The sequence below is a fragment of the Sminthopsis crassicaudata genome, chromosome 1, assembly GCF_048593235.1.
Source record: "Sminthopsis crassicaudata isolate SCR6 chromosome 1, ASM4859323v1, whole genome shotgun sequence".
NCBI classification, from domain to species: domain Eukaryota; kingdom Metazoa; phylum Chordata; class Mammalia; order Dasyuromorphia; family Dasyuridae; genus Sminthopsis; species Sminthopsis crassicaudata.
Window position 1 is genome coordinate 549,606,860 of NC_133617.1, and position 21,573 is coordinate 549,628,432.

Genomic DNA, 21,573 nt, shown 5'->3' on the forward strand with positions numbered 1-21,573 from the left:
CAGGATCAGAGTTATTTAAGTTTCCTGTTTGAAATAATACTTTCAAATTATATATTGATGTTTGCTTTTTCTTGAAAGTGTTATCAACCAAAAACCAGGTTCACAACTTATGTATTTGATAAATAAGATGCCCTAAGGTGTATGTCATTAAAAAAATCCCTGCTACTTTAAATCTCAAAGCAATATATATAATTTTGATATTTTTAGTTTATCTGATTTCTACCATCTTCTCCAAATCTGCCACACTAGGCTTATAGAAGAACTTTGTGGATTAATATGAAAACAATGTTTGATGAAACTTCTCTTTTTCCTTAAATTCTAGTTGCACACAATTGTTTCTATAAATATATTTTACATAAATCACACAACTGATTGACTTGGAAAGGAATAGTGGCATAATACAGTATAGCATGTAATTCAAGTTTCTCATTTTCCTAAAATTATAAAAAAATTACTTATTGCTTCAAGATCTTATTGCTAAAATGATAGACATTAAAATTTTTCCTAATGTAGGAGTCAAAGAGTATCACTGGATAGTAAGTTCAAAAAATGGAATAAGTAACGATTTGAATAATTATTTTCTGGGTATAGATTCTCATTGAAAAAGCTAATTTCTAAAATATCAATTAATCAACTTTAAGATTTTGGAGAAAGTAAATGGTGTGTCTGAGGTTTATTAAAGCACTATGTAGTATCATGTTGAGTGTCATTGGTCTTTTTTTCTTCACCTGATATGGAACAGTTTTGTATGTTCATTTCCAGACCTTCTTTTCATGAACACCCTTATATGAGTGAATGTTTCATATTTATTTTTCATTTGTCCATTAATTTCTTCCTCTTCAGGTGCAATCTAGCTCCTGTGGTGGAGTTTGCTGCAGATGTGGGAACTAAATCTGATTTTATTACCATGAATCCATCAGTTGTACAAAGAGCATTTGGAGGCTTTCGGAATGAGAGTGACAGAGAAAAATTTGTGCATAGACTATCTATGCTGAATGACAGTGTCCTTTGGATCCCTGCTTTCATGGTCAAAGGAGGAGAGAAGCATGTGGAGTGGGTTAATGCATTAATCCTTAAGAATAAATTGAAAGTGCGAACTGCCTATCCATCACTGAGACTTATTCATGCTGTCAGAGGGTAAGTGTCTGGAAAAGACTGGTCTGTCCTTGACACAATGGAACTCATAACTTAAAATTTTCCCTAGATGAGAAATAGCCTCAGTAAACTTTCAAATAGACTTTTTATTTCTAATATTTTTATAATGAGATTGTTCTTTTCCTGAACTAAAACTGGTTATAAATATTTGTGTCTTTTCATTTTCTCTTTTTTAAAAAAATTAAGTTCCTACATTTTAGAACTTCCTCTATACTACTTCAGTAACAAAATATGAGTTATGTTTTTTCCATATGACCAACTAAGAATAGCTGAACAGCAACAACAAAAAAAAATTCATAACATAATTGATGAGTTTTAAGTATGGAAAAGATAGCAGAAGTTCCAGCCAAATGGCTACTGGGCAAAATTGTAAAGACATAAGTGCTAGGCATATTTAAGGAGCAATTAAGTCCCATCTGTAGAAATAGGCCCACCAGTGAGAGAGAAGTCTGGCTGAGCTAATAATCCTTAATGCTTCTCCCCAAAAGTCACAGATGCTGTCCTCATGAAATAAGCCAACATTTCCTTTCATTAAGAGTAAGAGAAGACCTAAAAAAGAGCAAAGAAGGGGGAGAGAAAAGGAATTTTCATTAAGAAGTGGCAGTCTTATTCAATCGTGCTTGCATTTCAATGGTAGTTTAAACACGCACCTAACAAATAGACCCAGACACTAAATGCTATTGAAGATGGTTTTTCAACCCCAAGAGTTAAGAGTTATTTGAAATAAGTCCAGCTTCATGATTAAATGATTGTTACAATGTCCATGTTACTATTAAGGATTGCAATTCATAAATTGCAGTTAGAATTAAGTGCAAGTTGGTTTGTTTGTTTGTTTTAATTACACTTTCCTCCAAGGATTTAGCCTAGTAATGTCAATTGTTATATAAAAATGATACTATCACCTTGAGACTAGTAATAAGTGATACGTGAGCACATATGTAATATTTCTGTATTGCAGAACTGATATACAGGCTTCTGGAAGATTTAGTGCAATGATAATTTCCTTCAGTCAGCAAAGGTTTTTTTTTTTTTTGTTTGTTTTTTTTTTTTCCTTAATATACATTTCCCCATTCCCTTTTCACCTAACTCTCCAGCACTGCTGGTATCTGAGGTGCATACATATATGCATACTTCTATATTCAATGTCAGAAGTGATATGTATGTAATATTTACCATTATGCATGGCATAATGATCTTCTTAGAGGCACTGTGGTATAGTGAAAGAGATTCTGTATCTAGAACTTGTCAGGCTGGATTTGAATTCTGATTATGTTTCAGATTATGTATCCTTGAGCAAAGTTATTTTACTTTTCTGGTAGACTGAATTAGATTCTTTTACTTCTAAATTCACAGTCCAGCAGGCTAAATTATTACTATATTTTTGAGATAGAAAGGAAGGAATGAAGCTTATATTAAGCACTTACTATGTTCTAGGAACCATACTTTAAAATATTGTCTCATTTGAGTCTCATAACATCCCTGAGAGGTAAGTTCTGATGTTACTCCCAATTTTAGTTGAGGAAACTGAACCAAAAAGAGCTTCTGATTTAACTAAGATTGCACAGGTTCTCTGTGCCTGAGGCTACATTTTAACTGGAATCTTCTTGACTCCATCCAAGGCCAGTGCACCAGCCACTGAAGCATCTAGCTGATTAGGGAAACTAAGGCTTGCAACAATTAAATGACTTGTCCATGGTCATACAACTAGTTTACACAAAAAGAGAGAATTTGAAACCAGATAGATCTAGACCAAAAAAACACAGTATCCTTTCTATATACTATGTTGCCTTTCAGTGTTTAACCATTCACAGTGAAAACTCCATCACGTCTGACATTTCAATATCATTTTCCCCCATGTCTATCAGTTACTCTTTCCCTCCTCCTCACCCCTTCCCTCCCACATACTTTGTACTTCCCTTAATATTAGACAGAATTTTTTTAAACCTCCTTTAGAAAATTTTATAAAATACCAAACTCTGCATTGCCTAGCTGTGCAGGGATCTAATGATAAATGATAAGGTTGATCTGGTTTAGAACTAAATACATCTTATATTCATATTCATGTTTCTCTGAAGTGCCACTGAAAAAATGGGGGGGGAAAGCATCATGGAGTCTGAGCTAGCTAAGCAAGTTGGAAAGCTATGCAAGTTTTGCATGATTACTAAGATTTCATCCAATAATGCTTTGGAACAAAAGCAAAAACCACCTCTGATCTCTAGTACAAATGGATTCAATAAGATTTTTTTTTCTCAAATTTTGCACACAGTGGCAAAGCCATTTAGGGAATAATTAGTACATAACAGCACTAAATTTATTTTTATTCTGTTCACTTTTCTTCCAAACCCAATGTGAATCTAAGCTGCTTCATGGAGTCTTGAGTGGCTTGTTCCAAGGAGTGTTACTTCTAAAATTCTCCCCTGGGGAAGTTAATATTCTGCTTCTTATGCTAGTAGTTTGGGATTCTGTTGAGCTAAGCCAAGCTGAGTTGGAGCTCAGGTCTCTTCCAGCTCCACAGGTAGCAGCACTGTTTGTTGCTATTATGTTGGGAGAGCTACTGCACCTCCTTTATAAGTCAGTTGATTGAGGAAGTTCTTTGCAGAAGCCAAATATAAGATGTAGCTCTAGAGAGGCAGTATATATGATGATGTGTATAAAATAAATCAAGCAGAGAAAGTACCACAGCTTCCTTACACCATGGAAATAGAAGGGAAAATTGTTCACAGAGTATTTGTGAAAGGAAGCACATAACTATTTCAACAGATAATGTACTCTAGCTACTGGAAACCATGTAAAGAGAACTGCATGAAGCTCCCAGAAAGAAAACAAGGAAGTATGAATCACTGATGAAACAAAAGATGAATGTGGCTTTAAAGCAAGGTTAAAGCTCCCCAAGGTTTACTTATTCCTTAAGTATCTTTTTATATCTCATTTGTGTTTTTTATCAACAAGCTCTGTGATAAATACAGTTTAACAAAAAACTTGGCCAAGAGTTTCATTTCCTCTGTTGAGGAATAAAATTTGATGACCTTCCTGAAGGACTTAGGGATCCCAGAACAGACATTTTCAGTACATAAATAATCACAATGCTGAAGTTAGAATGCTTTTTAAGTCAGTACTATATAGAAAGCTCAAGTAATTAAGCAAGTAGTCATAAATAACATCTCTTTAAAAACATACAACACAAATGCACAGTCATCTTTTTAGCCTTGGGGTGTCATCTCAAAAGCTTTCTTATTATCAAAATTCACTATTTAAAGTCATGTTCCAAGAAGTATATAATTGTTTTCTAGTACTACACTTCCATTCATAAGAAGTTGTGTATTATAAATTTATCTCTCTTTATAAGTCATATAAGTGAATATAATTCTTGCAACTTTTAAATGCATTGAAATCTTTCCAAAGTCATGTTAAATGAAATCTGAAGATATTTATAACACCAAATTGGAGCTAAAGTTCAAAGTTTTGAAAGGCAAATATAGAGAAAATAAAAATTCTATTTGAGATCTATTCAATTAAAAAACAATTGAAAATTTTATGTGGGCATGGGGGAAAGATAATAAATATTTACACATCAAAGCATCAGTAGAAGTAGGGATGATCTACTTTAGGTAAAATAATAAACTCATTTGCATATAAAAAGAAATTTAGCTAATATCTCAAGTGGAATTTTGTTAACAAAATAGAAATTAACTAGATAGCTACAGGACTCAAATAAATCTTGGGCAGGGAGGTAAAGGGAGCAGCTGCAATAAGTTGAGTGAGAAATTCTTATCATTAACTAGTAATCACCTACACTAACCTAATTTCAGAAAGTCTCCTGATACTGTGGCAGTACTAAAATTCTCTTTTCACAAAGTCTGTCTCTTTTGATCCTCCTCTTTCTCTTATCAGGAAAAACAAAACAAAACAAAACAAAACAAAAAAAAAAAAAAACAAAAAACAAAAAAAAACCAAGCATCTCCACCCCCAACATTACTGATCCTCTGCTTATCTCTCTGTTCTTTTTTTTTTTTAATTTTTTAATTAATTTTATAATTATAGCATTTTTGACAGTGCATATGCATTATCTCTCTGTTCTACTTAGTTTTATTTATTCACATATTGATAATGTGAATGCCAGACTCTTAGTACCATTGTCTAGTCTTGAGCTGTTATGATTGCTACTCTTTTGCTCTTTTTGTCTTTAAAATCTTTGCTGTTAACTTCATTAAATTGTCCTTGATCTTGCTTTTCTTTCCCCTCTCCCCAGTCCTGCCTAGCAATTATTCTAAATTCAGAGTCCTTCAGAGAAAATGAAAATCAAGACTGATTTCTCTGGCAGGTGTGTATTAACTTGTGTTAGGATTACAAGGTGAGAACTCAGGTTGTCTGGGCAATTCTGTAGCTCAGAATTCACATCTTTAGTTCCAGCCTTTAGGGGGAGTTTACACCTTTGAACCTCTGAGGATGAGTTTACATATTTAAAGGAGTTTACACCTTTAAAAGGAGTTCTGAAAAGGAGTTTACACAATGCTAGAACTCTGTCTTCCCAGAAATCAGCCGGAGTCAGGATCACTAAATGTCTTTATTCTTGATCTTTTATGGTCAAGGTCAAGGGATTAGATCTAGCAATCTACACACACACCTTCCTCCCTCAAAGGTGAGGGAGAAGGAGAGAGAGGGAGAGGGAGAGAGAGAGGGTTAAGAGAGGGAGATAGAGGGTGAGATAGGGAGATAGAGGGAGAGAGAGGGAGAGAGAGGAAGAGAGAGAGAGAGAGGGAGAGAGAGAGGGGGGGGGAGAGGGAGAGAGAGAGAGAGAGAGGGAGAGAGAGAGAGAGGGGGAGAAGGGGGGAGGGGAAGAGAGAGAGAGAGGGGGAGAGGGGGAGAGGGGGAGAGGGGGAGAGGGGGAGAGGGGGAGAGAGAGCGCCTCAATTTCCTCTTCCTCCTCCTACTCCCCTCACACATGTCACTTACCCCTCTTTGTCCCACCAATCAAGTCAGTACAGAATAGCTGGGGAGAGTCAACCTTCAAACAAATTAATAGAGAACCGTCCAATTGGCAATTAGTCTCATGTGCTCCATTATCCAAGTGCATTTGCTCAGTTCTAGCCCTTTACAACCTTTAAAAGGAGCAAGTTCATTGGTTGAAGTAATTTTCCCACAAGCCCCTGAGTTCTCATAATGAGGGAAAGGAAAGGGAGAACCCCATTTCTCGGCACATAGATAATTCCATGAGGCACAGTATCCCCTGTAAAATGAATTTACAGGTCCGAAAACCTAGATTGATAAATAAAAGGTTTATTGTAGGAATTTGGAAGTAAAGTTCAGTTAGAAAGACGCCAGGGCCAGAGGTGGCCGTTGGCGGGCAGGGACCCTTACATGGCTGGAAGGATACCACATGTTGGCTGGGAGGGCTCCTACCAAGAGGGCGTTCCAGCTTGTTTCTTTTTATACCCAGTTCTGGCGGGCTTTTCAGTTAGCCCAGCTCAGGTGAAGGCTGGGGGAAGCTGAGCTGAGAGTGGAGGAGCTGGGCCCGGATATTCAAAGGGTGCCTTTGACCAGGATTTGTGAATCAAGGTCAGTCATGGGTTGGGCAATTAGGAATCTTAAAGGGACCCCAACCCTCATCACTCACATGCCCATTCTCTGGGAGGATAAAAGAGACTAACTAAGCCTGGAGTTAGTCGAGTCTGGGACAGTGTTGGGACGGCTGTCTGGAAGGAGAGAGTCTGGCTGGAGGCTCCCAAGAAAACTGCTCACAGAGAAAAGAGTTTACAGGATAGAGATCTCCTCCCAGAAAAGGATTACAATTGAGAGATGACAGGACCTTTACAAACATGTCCTAATGCAAACCTGTCAGAAGACACTACTATTAGTTAGCTTGTTTCCTGATAATGCTAAGTAGCAAAGTTACTTTATAACTCTAGGTTTCATTGAATCATGCAGCTGGGAAATATTATGAAAAGGGAGATGAAAATTAATTTAACTCAACTATGTGTGCTAAAGATTTAATACCTTTACTGAAGCTTGAGGTCAAATAGGGGAAAAGTAGGAATGATGAGAATTAGGTAAGGAGTATCTAAATGAAATTAGGCTTAATTAAGGTCTAGTGGCAGGTTCAGGAGTACTACAACCCCTTAGGATTCAGCTCAAGGACACAGAGTTAAATGAATTCTAGTGGCAGCACAGATTCCCCTGCAAAGGAATTTACAGGCCAGAAAACCTAGATTGATAAAAAAAAAATTTATTATGGGGTTGGAAGTAAAGTTAAAAGGTAGAAAAACACCAGGGCCAGTGCTGGCATCGGTGGACAGGAACCCTTGACATGGCTAGTGTAAGGATGCCATATTTGGGGCTTCTGCAAAGAGTGGACTCCAAGGTTCCCTTTTTTATAATCTAAAGGGGCTCATGGGTAAAGTCCCAGGTTGACTATTGGCTTGAGCTTCAGCCAGAGGTAGAATTAGAATAGAATTCAATGGGTTTTTAGATAAGGAAGAAACTGTTTGTGAGGGTTGGGAAACCTGAGCAGATCATTAGAATGGGGGCTGGAACAACCCAGGTTAAATCAGATCTGACAGGGGCTTGGAGAGCCGGGATATCTCCCATTGGAATTCATGGGGGGTAGGAATTAGAAAGGAATCTTAACCCACATCAGGAATACTCTCAGAGAGAGAAAAGAGGTAATGAATAAGGAAATTCTTCTAAGGAAGAAAAATGCACATTGAGTATAACAATTCTAAAAGTTAATTTCTGGTTACATTTTTGTCCCTGATTTGGAGTTGGATTTGGCATATCCCAGTAGTTTCTGACCATTTCTCTTAGAACGCTAGAAATACAACCTACAATTTCAAATGCACATAGACTAAAAGGAGAAAAGCATATTCAGGGACTATTATTTATGATTGACCACATTATTTATTTATTTTTTTACTAGTGTAAGAGAGTATTTCATACTTCCATCCCACTCAAGGTGGCTATCAAGATGTTTATGCAGTGATTCTTTTACCAGCTGGAAACACTTATTTGATTGAATTGTAGAATCAATCAAGCAATGTCAGAAGATAGGTGTTAACTGTTTCCGGATGGTTTGAATTGATTGATCCAACTATCTACCAAAGGCATAAATTACATGAAAATCACCTAGTTAAATAAATTGGAAAGGAATGAAGTGCTTGTAGCCATGGGATACATTGTTTATATGTATGTGTCAGAGGGAAAGATTCCAATAGACATTCCAACAATTATTTAGGAGTGAAATGTTATTGACTGCAGGCTTCCTATGTGGCAAGGGAGTAAGGGGTGGGGTGAGCCTAGAGACCATGATATTAGGGAAATTAAACATGTAACAAACAATGTATCGACTCAGTAGCTAAGAGAGGACAAATCAGACATGGATTCTAAAAGGGTCCCTACACTTGTAGTCCAGCATGGACCTTCACACATTCAAGGGGGAACTTTATGGGACTTTAGAGAGGTCACAAAGGCTTTTCATCCCACCAGGAGCTATTACACCTTTGTTACTTTTGTCATTAAACTGCTGCCACTTTTCCTTGAATTCTGTATGTACTTAGGAAACATTTGTTTCACCTTTTGGCATAATACCACTTTAGTAAATAATTGTTTCTTAAAACTAATTAACTCTGAGTGAACGATAATCAATTTACAGCATAAAATAGGTGCTTGTGAGCAACTATGTCTGAGAAACTTCCTGGTCACCCTGAAATGAAATACAGTCAGTAACCCTCTGGAGTTTTTAAATGCTAGCTAAAACTGGCTTGTTTTCTGGAGATGAGCCTTACAATTTGAATTGTACCATAAAATTGCAACAAGATAGATTTTACCTCTATTTACCTTTCCTTCGAACTTTAGGTCAAGTCATGTTTAAGTTGCATGCAAATGAAAACTTACTTCTTTTAACATATTTTCAGACAAAAAAAAAAATTTCCTTGGCCTTTCTCAATAAACTTTCTAGTTTCTGGAAACCATGGATGTCAGGAAATTTATTATGCAGCATTTTCCTGTTGCGTTTAATTTCACTTATTCTCCATGGATTTTTTGATGCTTATAAATAGTTCACTTGTGGTTAGAAGAATGAATAGTTAAATGGATACTGATATGAGCAGAAAATTCTATTTATGCTTACAAATAATAATGTCTAAACTTAACTTTACTATTTCAGTATTGGTTTTCATCTAGAAGGTGAGAATGAGAGAAGAGTTTTCAAGAATCAGTATGCAAGTGACATTTTACTACTCCCTGACAAAATTGGTCTTGAAAAAATTTTAAAACCCAATATAACTGTAGCATGCAACAAATTAATTGAATCCACTAATAAATGTGGATATATTGCCAAAATCTTACTTGTAGCTTTTCCAACTTATTAGAATCTTGTGTTCATCATCAGAATAAGTCTTTAAGGTGGATAGATTTAGGAATATAAGTAGAGAAAAGACAAGACATATTTAAAAAAAAGATTTCTTTTGAGAAATGATGTTTTTATTTCTCATTTTTAAGAGTTCAAACCTAATTTATTTGACAAGTATATAGATTTGCTATATGATGTTATACTGTTCTCATTTAATTTCACAGATTTATTACCATGATATACTTTTCTCTTGATAACGCAATGGAGTTAAAGTTGGGAACAATTCTTAATTCCTAAAAGCAGTATTTACTTAATATGCATTAACTGGAAAGGCTTTATATTATTTACTATCCATCCCTCAGCTCATAGTGTGCCTTTTACTGTCGAGGGCAGTGTAAGGGACTTTTTTTTCCCCTCAAGTAAAAAGAGAGACTAAAAGATCATGGGAAATAAAAATCTGCTTGAAGGAGGAAGTTATTTTTTTTTTTTTTAGTTCCATAAAGAGAAAGCAGAAGTGAATGGCAAGGGATACTGGGTGTTAACACCAGCTGATTGCAAATGAATAGATTTGTTACCTCAAACTGAATATAATCCTGAATAGAGTTTCATATAGTTTACTGACCCAATTAAAAAGTTTTGAGGGTTTTTTTTTGTTTTGTTTTGTTTTTTCACTGCTGAGTTTATTGATATTTGGTGGTAAATTTATCCTTTCTCCATTTCCTTCCCTTCTCCTGACTTATGGGTGCCTTTAAACTAACATTAACTTTAGGAATTTTCTGTTTACTTAAAATGTTTTGCCATATTTAGAGATCTAGAGATAACAGCTTATAATAATAATAATATGAAAACAACAAAACACCAACAATAATAAAGGACTCCTGAAAGAAGGAACATGTTACATTTTCCTAAGAACTTAGGTTGTAGAGTAGTTGCCATTTGCCAATGGACCTGCATTTGTAGAGGGAGAATTCCTTGCTAGAAGTTCCTTAGGTCAATAATATCGAAATTAAAATATTCTCTACCCAGTTCCCTTTGCTGAAAATTGGATATAAGTGACTAATGATGGATACTTTGCTCAGAGATAGGTTTTATTTAGGAAAGAAGGAAAAGACATAAAGTTACTAAAGAGCCTAAGAAAGAGGAAACTTTAGGGAAAGTAAGATACTAGGAAAAGGAAAGAAAATAAAAAGCCTGATTGGATGTAGAATTTAATCTACTACATAAGGTTTGATCAAGCCTGGCCTTATTTTGATTCACACTATGGTCCTCTATAAAGAGGTAAAGCCTCAGCCTTTATAGTCATTTATGATGTTTACTGCCAGTTAATGGGGGTGTCTGGTATAACCCTGGCCTAATCTATCTTTAGCATATTCAATTATGGGGTCTAGCACAGCCTCTGCTTACTACATCAAGTTATAGGTTAACTTCTCAGACTAAAAGAGAGAAAAAAGTTCTGATAAATGTCAGAATTGTTTATGAGAACAGTTAATGGAGTGAGCATTTCCTCTGTATTCCATTCTTCTGCCCCACTGTGGTAGTCCCTGCTCTGTTTTTGGTAATGGTATTTTTCATTACCATTAGTGACTATTTTAATGGTGACTATTCACCAAACTTTTAAAAAAATACAAAGAGTTTAATTTCAGAAGATATAATTCCCCCTTACAGAATTCAGCAACTACTGAGGATTTATTTTATAGTACTTGTCTTATTTTCTTCATTTCATTTATTTTAAAGCACATTATAATAGAAAATGTTAGCCATCTTTCTTTCTATACAATTACTAAAACTACCTACTCTTTCTAAAAAGTACAAAAAAAGGAATGTTGATAGCTCTAATTTCTATAGATATCTTAGATATAGATATCTAAGGATAGTAAAGAAAAAATGTGCTTAGGTTTCTTTTAATAACAATTTAGGAAAAAAATCGCCAAAATTAAATTAGGATGTGCAATGCAACAGAGACTTAGATTAATGATTATGGAAATTATTCAGCTATGTGAAGGCATCTCTATTAGAATTATAGTAAATTTTCTATAAAGGTCATATTTCTAGAAATAATTTAACTTAGTCTGAAAATGGCCAAAATATATATAATAAGTTTTGCTGCCTGTAATATTATACTCTGAAATAACTTATCCTTAAGTGTTCTCCTTTTATTTCTCCAATGTGATATGTTTAAAATGATTTGTTGCAGTTAAAATTCTTTCCTAAATTTTATGTCATGTAGCAACATACTCTAGTACTGAGAAAACTTTTTTGCAGAAAATAACGTAAGAGTTTCATGTTCAACAGTTAAAATATGACAGGCCATTATCAATATTTATGTCAATATTTGGGTATTACCCAAATATTTTAATACATTTCTTGAAAAAATTATACCCTTTATAAATATTAGATGTTGAACTTAATAATGACAATAATTAATAACTGAAATTGTTAACAAAAACTTCTCTATGTCTTTCAGTGCTTCACAGTTTAAATCAATGAAGAACAATAAATGATGAAATTCATGACCTCAAGTCAAATAACCTACTAAAATTAATAAAAGTTACTTGGACAAAATGATTATTGAAAATATGTTTTGAGGATATTCAGCTTGAAAATCTATCTCTTCTTTCTACTACCCCTTCCCCTAAATTTGGAACATAATGCCTATTGAAGAAATGCTTTCAGGTTCAAAATTAATCAACTGTATATTTGTGAAGCAAATAATTAACACCTTATATGTTTTATGTAAATATCTTATTAATGTACAATTTGTAGTACTCTTAGAATAACAATGGATTGAAAATTTTCTAGGAAAAAATTTACTGAATCAATAAGATATTTCTAGCACATAATTGCACCAAAAATTCAGCATATGAGTTCAATTGACTTTCATAACTCACATATATTCTCTACATAGTTTAATTTGAATAATTCACAAGCCCTAAATGAATTTTCAGTTTTCCTTTCTGATCCCAGAAAGTACCTCTTTTTTAATCTTAAGAGTCTGTCTTTTAACATGCTGGCAGACATAAATATAAAATGATCAAATTCCAGAATGGAATGGAAAATGATATGAGGAATCTAGAAGAAGTTGTACCATAATTGAAAAGTGGAATAATTAAAATTATTTCCTGGTAATTGTGAGTAATATATTTTCAAAGAATTTTTGCTTTAGTGACTTCTTTCTATTTCTCCTGACTCCTCATTTCTATAATTACATTCTTCTGGATTTCCTAACTTCTCAGCACTGAGAAAATGATTTTCCTGGTTCCTTATCATGCCAAGCATTCTAATGAATTTGGAAGAATGCTTTGACAGAGAAAAGAAAAGACATAGGAAAAAGGACCAAATTGTGATTTTATTGCTATAGTGGGGTCTTTAGTAAGGAATTTCTTTCAGCAATACAGGTTAACACCTCTGCAATCTTCTAGTCTTAGAAAGTTATCCACAATCATGGAAGCAGTATATGTCAGAAGGACTTAAGTGCAGGTTTTCCTGTTCTGGCTTGGAGACCAGCTCTCTTATATACAACATCACATTAGAGAAAGGGAAGAAAAGTATTAAGCTTCTTCCTCATTTTGTCTCCCTTTGACTCTATGTATAAACAGATTTTTATTTTCATTGTTTCTACTACTGCCCTGATGAAGGTCCTAAGGTAGACAGGGAATCTTTCATAATCAAAAATAAGTATTATGAGATCTTCATGTAGAACACTATATGGCAACCGCCATTTCAGTCTATAGAGCAATAGAAACATCTGCCTTTATCTGTAGTAGCTGGAGAGTTGGAAAATGATTTTACTTTTTTCCCAGCACTGAAACTTACAGTAAAATACACTACCTCAGAAATTTGTCACCAATTGATGTGTCCTCAGTTTTATTACTTGTGTGTCATTGTGGGGTTTCTAATCAAGTTTCTGGTGATATTTCTGAGAAAAAATGCAAAGTTAAATGAGTAGACCTGTCAAAACAAATCCTTTCTGGCACAATGACCTTTCCATCAAGAACTTAGATCTCAATTATTAAAATATTTTCTTCTTATTGTATATTATTTCAGTAAAAATTAACCAATACAAATTCACTGACAAAAATGGCACATAGAGCAGGAAAATCAATATGCTAATAGGATTAATCTGTTCTGATTTATTATATTTATCAAATACAAGTATGTGTAGTTCATATTATATATAATAATATCTTAAATAGAAGGTTTATCTGTTATTGACTAAAGGAAAAGTGCTTAAATTCTCAATTACAGAGATTGGCTTTGAAAAAGTTTCCAGATCGGATTCAGATTTTAACCTTTAGATATCTGTCAAATGGCATTTACTGTATTCTTCAAATTTTCTAGTCTGAGTTTCATTTTGCATCTAAAAAGCAAATTTTTTTAACCTCAGTTATAACAAGGTTGATACAACACAATTCATATATTGTAATTTCTTTTTTACGAGTGCTTGAAAGCATTTTGACAGAAGTTTAAATAGTTTCCCTTTTTTTAGGGGACTCTATGCCATTGACATTGGTTTCCATACAGAGACAAATCTCTTACAAAGCTCTGATAAGCATATAGTATCATAGCTATTCACCATTAAAGAAATGGAAAAATTAATGCTGTTAAGAAAGACTAGAATTGACTGAGACTAGTGAAATTAATTTTAACCTTAGTAATAATAGTATAATTAGAAAGAAATAAAAGTAATTTATGTAAACCATGTAAATAGAAAAAGAAATAATCATAATATAATAATGTTTTTAATTGTATAATACCTATGAAAATCATAACTTAAGCAGAATACATTAGAGATAATTTTATAATGATAGTTTACTTAATCACTAATTCTGAAACTTTAATGTCACATTTAAACTCTGTTTTGAAGAACTAATTGGTTTTTAAGTTCATGTCTCATTCACTGTAAAAAGGAACTAACTCCCCAGAAAAGAAGTATTTCTTTGCACTACAGAAGTAGTTCTGTTTTCAGAAAATGCTTGTTTCTCCTGACTTCTAACTGGTTAGATGATACATGATTGTAATTTTTTTAGTCTCACTCAAGTATGAGTTAGTTAAAATTGAAATGTCAGTTGTCACATTTAACTTTTTGTTATCTCCTTACTCATAAGCAGACTCTAAGGGTAAGAACGAACCTTGTCAAAATTCACTTCATGTCATTGCCATCACAAGATAGGCAGGTTTACACTATATTTGACTATCTAACAGAAATCAGTCTTATAATGGAAGACAATGAGTTTGTCAAGGAAAGAAATGCAGATCACTTTTAAAGGTGAATGTGTCATTGAAAACCTTATAAATTCATTCACTTCACTGAATTCTGCACCTTGGTAACTAAGCCATCTAAATCATGTTACTCCATTTTAGGAAGATAGCATGCATGAGCCACAGAACCATAAAGAATAGCTCTAATGTCATTAATTCTCTTGTTAAGAGTGAGAAACACAATAAAAATGAGATAAGAGTTACAGATCCAATCTATGGATGATATAGAATCAACTTCTTAACACAAGTAAAAGATACCTGTTTCTTAAATTCACTGTTTTAAAGAATTGAAGGTTTAGTTTACCTGAATTAAGATAAATGATAACATTATCTGAGTGGCAAAATTTGCTACAAAAAAACACCAACAGTTTCACTTTAGTCTTAGAGCTTTTGATAGAATTATATTTGTACATGGTTCTGAAGGCAGTTAGGTAGCTCAGTAAATAGAGTGCCAGAACTGGAGTCAGAAAGACTTGAGTTTAAATTCAAACTTAAACATCTACTAGCTTTGTGGCCCTGGACAAGTCATATAATCCTGTTTGTCTAACTTTGATCATCTGTAAAATTAGGTGGAGAAGGAAATGACAAGCTGCTCCACTGTCTTTGCTAAGAAAAATCCAAATGGAGTCACAAAGAATCAGTCATAACTGAAAAAAAATGGTTGTGGAATGGGAAAATTTTTCTGAACATTCTTGAAATTATCTTTCTTTTGCCACAGTAAGGGGCATGGCAACAACTTGTACTATTCTATGGTGTGGTTGCATGTAGAGAATAGTGAGTTGAGGGAAGGGTATGATCAGAAAAAGATGATGGGAAGAGAAGATAGAGAAAGTTGGAATTTGGATCTATAATTCCAATAGGAATAAACAAATTATTTTTAAAATAACACTTCATAATATCTATAATTTCATCAATATAGATTTTTCCACTAATAGATATAAATAATACCATCTGTCTTAGTAAACATTCAACATGCTGTTGTTGTGGCAAAACATTAAAGAAAAGAGTCACCTGGTATCCAATATTTTGTCACTGAAACGCTCCAAACTTACTTAGAATGGTTCTCAGGTAATATACCCAACAACATTAGGTTATACAGCCTTTACAATTTAGGAGAAATTGCAACATATTACATTCCACAGGCACAATTTTCTTGTACTCAGAATCCCCTTCAAATAGAATTAGTAAATATCCAAAAATATGGCACTGAAATCATCTAAACATGAAATTTGTGAAGATAATAAGATTTCTTTTTCCTGATAACACATTTCAAACTTAAAGGGAAAGAGTATATGGAAGAGAAGGATAAAACATTGGATTTGAATTTATAAAATGTAACTTTTTTTCTAATTTCTATATTGGTTCTCTAAATGACTTTTCATTTCTCATGTTCACTCATTTCATTTTTTTAACTGGAAATTCAAAATAATAATTATGTTTATTTATTATATATCTAAGATAGGAATTTTCTGAGGATTAGTAAAAGTAACTGAAAACTCCCTTCTGTCTTTTAAAAAAAATTAATTATAATTATCGGTAGTAGGAGGGGTGACAGTTTTAATGGTATTAATAGTAAAGTTCAATTACAATGTATTTTGTTTTAAAGTTAATGAAATTAGATTTTTAATGTGGCAGTCTTTGTAAAATCATTTCTTATTTTTCAATATAATTTTTTAAACATTTAGTCAAATTTTAGTAGAATTACTGTTTAGATAATACATAAGAATTGCTCATCCAAAATAAGTATTCAAAGTCCAAGTTTATTTTGTATTAAAATTCATTGTTATTATATATGTGTGTATATACACACACACACACATATGTGTATATATATATATATATATATATATTTTTTTGTTGTTGTTGTTGAGGTAAAGTTAAGTGACTTGCCCAGGGTCACACAGCCAGGAAGTTTTAAATGTCTGTGATCACATTTGAACTCAGATCCTCCTGACTTCAGAGCTGATATTCTATCCACTGTGCCACCTAGCTTCCCCTGCAGTGACTTTTTCCAGAAAATTCACTTTCATGATGTATAGTCTAGAAATGATTAAACTAAAAACTAAAATCAGTTTTGTTCCTCATATTTATGCAAAAGCAAAAGTCAGGATGGCTTGTGTGGAGGTTTTTTTTTTTTTTAATTATAATAAGCTAAAGTCAGTTCAGATTTTTAATTTCTTTAAGCAAATAGACTTCAAGTTTTGTGCAGGTTGCATCAGGTAAACATCAGAACATTATAGTAAATAATATTAGCTAACATTATATTATACAACAAGAAATATAAAAGCCATCCTGAATTTATTAGAAAAATAATTATTCACGTCAGACCCCTTCAGCTTCTGTTCTGCTTCCAGCTCTTGTGCCACCTTGGGTGGCTTGGCGTGGCTCCTCTAGCTGGCCAGGAGGCGGCTGAATGGGGGTGGAAATTGGGGGAAAGACATCGTAGCCATCGAATGCCATTCATCTTGAACATCTCCATGGGGTCACCCTCTAAGTCCATGCCTTTTAAGAGAATGTCTAGTGCAATGGCTATACTGAAGGGACATTTGTAACCTTGTATTTAACAGGAATTTATCCTCCTGGAGAACCATCTTCAGTGTAAAGCTGGAAATAGCTTGTCTTTAAATCCTGTATTTTAGTTTTCCATTTTGTTGCAGTTTAAAGGAACACCAAGAAACCATGAACAATTTTAGTAATGATGAATTTAACTTTAGTTTCCATGATGAAGGCTTTAGTGCAAAGGATATTCTGGACCAGAAAATTAGTGAAGATTCTTTTTTTTTAATGATAAAGATGCCTGTTGACCTTGGTGACATCCTAAAGAAACTTTTGAGATAGTACAATGCTCTTCCTCAAGTAACTCCTTTTTATGTTGTAAATGTAATGACAGCAAGGCTATAGTGAAGACACTTACTACTCTAGGAACAGAATTTGATTGTGCTAACAAGACTGAAATACAATTATTACAGAGTCTCGGGGTGCCTCCAGAGAGAATAAATTATGCAAATCCATTCAAACAAGTGTCACAAATTAAGTATGCTGCCAACAATGCAATACAAATGATGACTTTTGATAGTGAAATAGAGCTTATGAAAGTTGCCAGAGGTCATCCAAAGGCAAAACTTGTTTTGAGGATTGCCACTGCTGACTCCAATATCTAATCCAATATCTGCTGACTCTTTCATCTAAGTGTTAAATTTGGGGCCATTCTCACAACTACTAGGCCATTTCTTGAGTGAGCAAAGGAACTGAATATTCATGTTATTGGAGTTAGTTTTTATTTGGGAAGTTGTTCTGATCCAGAAGCCTTTGTCCAAGCAGTTTCTGATGCTCAAAGTGTCTTTGATATGGGGCTGGAATTTGGTTTCAACATGTATCTTCTCGATAATTGTTGGTGGCTTTCCTGGTTCTGAAGATGTAAAGTTTAAGTTTGAAGAGATCTCAAGTGTAATCAATCAATAAATACTTGAACAAGTATTTTCCTTGTGTCTTTGAAGTGAGAATCATAGATGAACCAGGCAGATATTGTATCACTTTTCATGCTTGCAGTTAACATCATTGCCAAAAAAACTTCTATTAAAGAAACAGACAGGTTCTGATGATGAATATGAGGCAAATGACCAAACCTTTTTGTACTATGTAAATAATGGAGCATATGGATCATTTAATTGCATCCTGTTTGATCATGGACATATTAAACTTATTCTATGAAAGAAACCCAAACCAGATGAGAAGTATTATTCTTCTAGCATATGAGGACCAACATGTGACAGCCTTGATCGAATTGTTGAATGCTGTGATTTACCAGAAATGCATATGGTACATTGGATGCTATTTGAAAACATGGGTGCTTACACTGTTGCTGCTGCTTCTACTTTCAATGGATTCCAGAGACCCATTTTCTATGTGATGTCTGGGTCAGCATGGCAATGCATGCAACAAATCAAACATTAAGATTTTCCAGCAGAAAATCTTAACATTAAGTGTTGATTTTTGATATCAACACTTTGCCATTATCTTGTGCTTGGGAAAGTGGAATGGAACATCACTCTACAACTTGCACTTCAGGTAGTATTAATGTATAGAAACTGTTTGTAGCCATTAATTGCAAGTTTAGCTTGAATTAGAACATTTTTGGGGGATCATTAACGTAATTCCTGATAGAGTTTTTAAATGTTTTTTAAAATGTTTTAAGAATAGGATTGGCACAAATGTAATAATATGGAGGACTAAAAGATGATGTCACACTTATCTGTGTTCCTTTGGAAACTATTTGAATATTTGTTTTATATAGATTTTTATTCATTTTCCAAATATGCTTTTAAAGATTGCCCCTCAGCTGGTAAGCAAGCATTTGTAACTTGTATAATAGCAGAATGGGATTGAATTTAGTGTTGTGATCTGTTTTAAATAAAAGTATATTGAAATAATAAGAAAAGAAAAAATATTTAACAATTGATTGATGATTAAGAAAAGCTAATTGCAGTTACTATTTCCTATCTTTATTTCTCCCTTTGCCAGGATTAAAAAAAAATATTAACAGTTACTTCCAGTGTAATCTTTCTCAAAGAAAGGAATTATTTTGTTTAGGAAAACCTATAAGAATATCCAATCATTTCTAATAATTTAGAGTTTTGAAAGTGACTTTTTTTTTTTACCAGATAGCGAAATTGGTTTTCCTTTTTCACTCATATTTTCTGGCTGTCATGCTTTCTTTCTCACTTTTTATCCTTCTGTTTCTCTGTCTATGTTTAAATACTGTCTTGAGATTCAACTATTTAAATGTTTCTCTTGCTATTATGGTGAATGTTAATAATGGATAAAGATTTCACATGTGTCTCCAAAAGGAATTGGCAGGTTAAGTAGTTAATAAAGTCAATTGGTGGCCATTAGTTATATTTCTTCATATCATTTCTGAAATAGTAATTGGCAACTCCATTTGTTGGTGGTCCATAGTAGTCTGCTCTATTTTTTACTTTCATTTTAAATTTATTGCATGATAACCAAATATAAAATATAATAAATTAATTATGAATGAGTATGATTTAATATAAGAATTTACTATTATCTACTAATAAAAATCATTTCACATGAAATGAAATTGTTAAGATTACTAAGTGAGAACTGAGGTTGTCTGGACAGTGACAAGGTGAGAATTCAGGTTTTCTGGACAATTACAAGGTGAGAACTCAGGTTGACTTGATAGAGGGGGCAAGCTCATTGGCTGGGGTGGTTCTTCCCAGAAGCCCTTGCATTATCCCACGCCCATTCTCTGGGAGAATAAAAGAGAGGACTCTCAGAGAAAGAAGAGGACTCTCTGCATTACATCAGGCCTGACGGGGCTCTCTGCAGGAAGGGAAGTCACTTCTAAGGACAAGAGTTAACAGCAACTGCCTGGAGACAACGGTTCACTACAGGAAGAAGAATCTGACGGAGAGATTTGAGTAGACACAGCAGATCTCTTCCCAGAGAGCGATCCAGCAGCTTCTAGAGACGACAGCTCACTACAATTGGCGTCCACACGTGGGGCAAGGACTTTTGCTTATCCTGACAAGAGGAGCTAGACCAGACCTTCGCAATTATATATAAATAACACCTTCTGTTCAAGTGAAAAGAGTTTTGAGACAAGTTTCTCTGAGGAAAGCCTCATTTCTCATGCATAGAAAACTGAGTCAATACATAAAAATAAAATAAAATAAAAGTCATTTCTAGTTGTTAAATGATTAAAATATATGAAATGTGTCTCCCCCTTTCTTTTGATTTAGAACATAGGACAGTCATGACTTTGAAACATAAATCCATCAATATGGGAAGTATTACAGATAATTACATAAATGACCTTGAAACATGGGAAGTATTACAGATAATTACATAAGCATATAGTAACATAGTAACATAACACATTCTAGAAGTATATAACAATCATAAATTGAAAATTTATAAATGTCCATAAGTCCATTGTCCATTAGTCTCATCTTGTGTGAGGAAGTCCAATGATTCCTGCTGGTTTTAAAGTTCTTTAACAGTCTTCTTATTATCCATGCTCTTTCAGTGTCAAATGTTTCTTAGATCTTCTCCTTTATTTTGAGGTCTTTCTCTTTTTCTGTCTCTCTCTGATGGACAAGGCGAATATGACTCGTTGGCACCCATCTGATTCCTTCTCCTGCTGAAGAAATACAAGCAAACCCTCTCTCCCAGGCATTTAACCTATCTAATTACCTTCTATTTACCACTTTCTAAATCTCTTCTCATCATCTGGCAATTACATTGGAATTGTTTGCACTGGACACAGCCCTGTTGGTTTAAAAGGCCTGTATTCTCCCCAAGTGTAATCCATTTTTGCAATCTGATTGCCTTTTGGTTGACTGATTGGGTAATCCCTTTCTGCCATGTGATTGCTTTTCTTCTGCTTGATTAAATCAGAGTCCTGGCCTTCTAAAGGCTCTTTGGGTGTAACATCAGCTGCCATCATGCCCCAAGTCTTTTTTGCCTGGGGCCCTGGATCTGGGTCCCTCATCCCATTTCCCTGAATTATTCTACACTCTGATGCCCAATGGAGTCCTCTGTTGCATTTTGGACATGGGGTTTTAGGTCTTCTTTCACCCTGTCTTCTCACTGTATCTCCATACCTACACTGAGCTCTTAAATGCCCAATTTTTCCACATTGAAAACATCGCCGAGTTTCTCTAGAAGTCCCTTGCCAGGAGGGACCCTGTCTTTCCATGTTCATCATTATCCGGGTGTAAAAAGCATTTGTTCCCACTGTAGCACAGCGTCTTATGATCTCCTCTAAAGGAGCATCTTTGTCTAATCCC

The 21,573-nt window shown here is 34.1% G+C and overlaps 1 protein-coding gene and 1 pseudogene across 1 annotated transcript in view; both read left to right on the plus strand.

Moving 5' to 3' along the window:
• Positions 1 to 21,573, plus strand: part of ST8SIA4 (ST8 alpha-N-acetyl-neuraminide alpha-2,8-sialyltransferase 4) — a 142,710-nt gene that overhangs the window by 84,853 nt on the left and 36,284 nt on the right. Inside the window, exon 4 of the mRNA XM_074282011.1 lies at positions 844 to 1,137. Within this exon, the coding sequence (XP_074138112.1) occupies positions 844 to 1,137 (294 nt within the window). The remainder of the gene's footprint in view (positions 1 to 843; positions 1,138 to 21,573) is intronic.
• On the plus strand, positions 16,635 to 19,854 carry LOC141550903 (ornithine decarboxylase pseudogene; annotated as a pseudogene).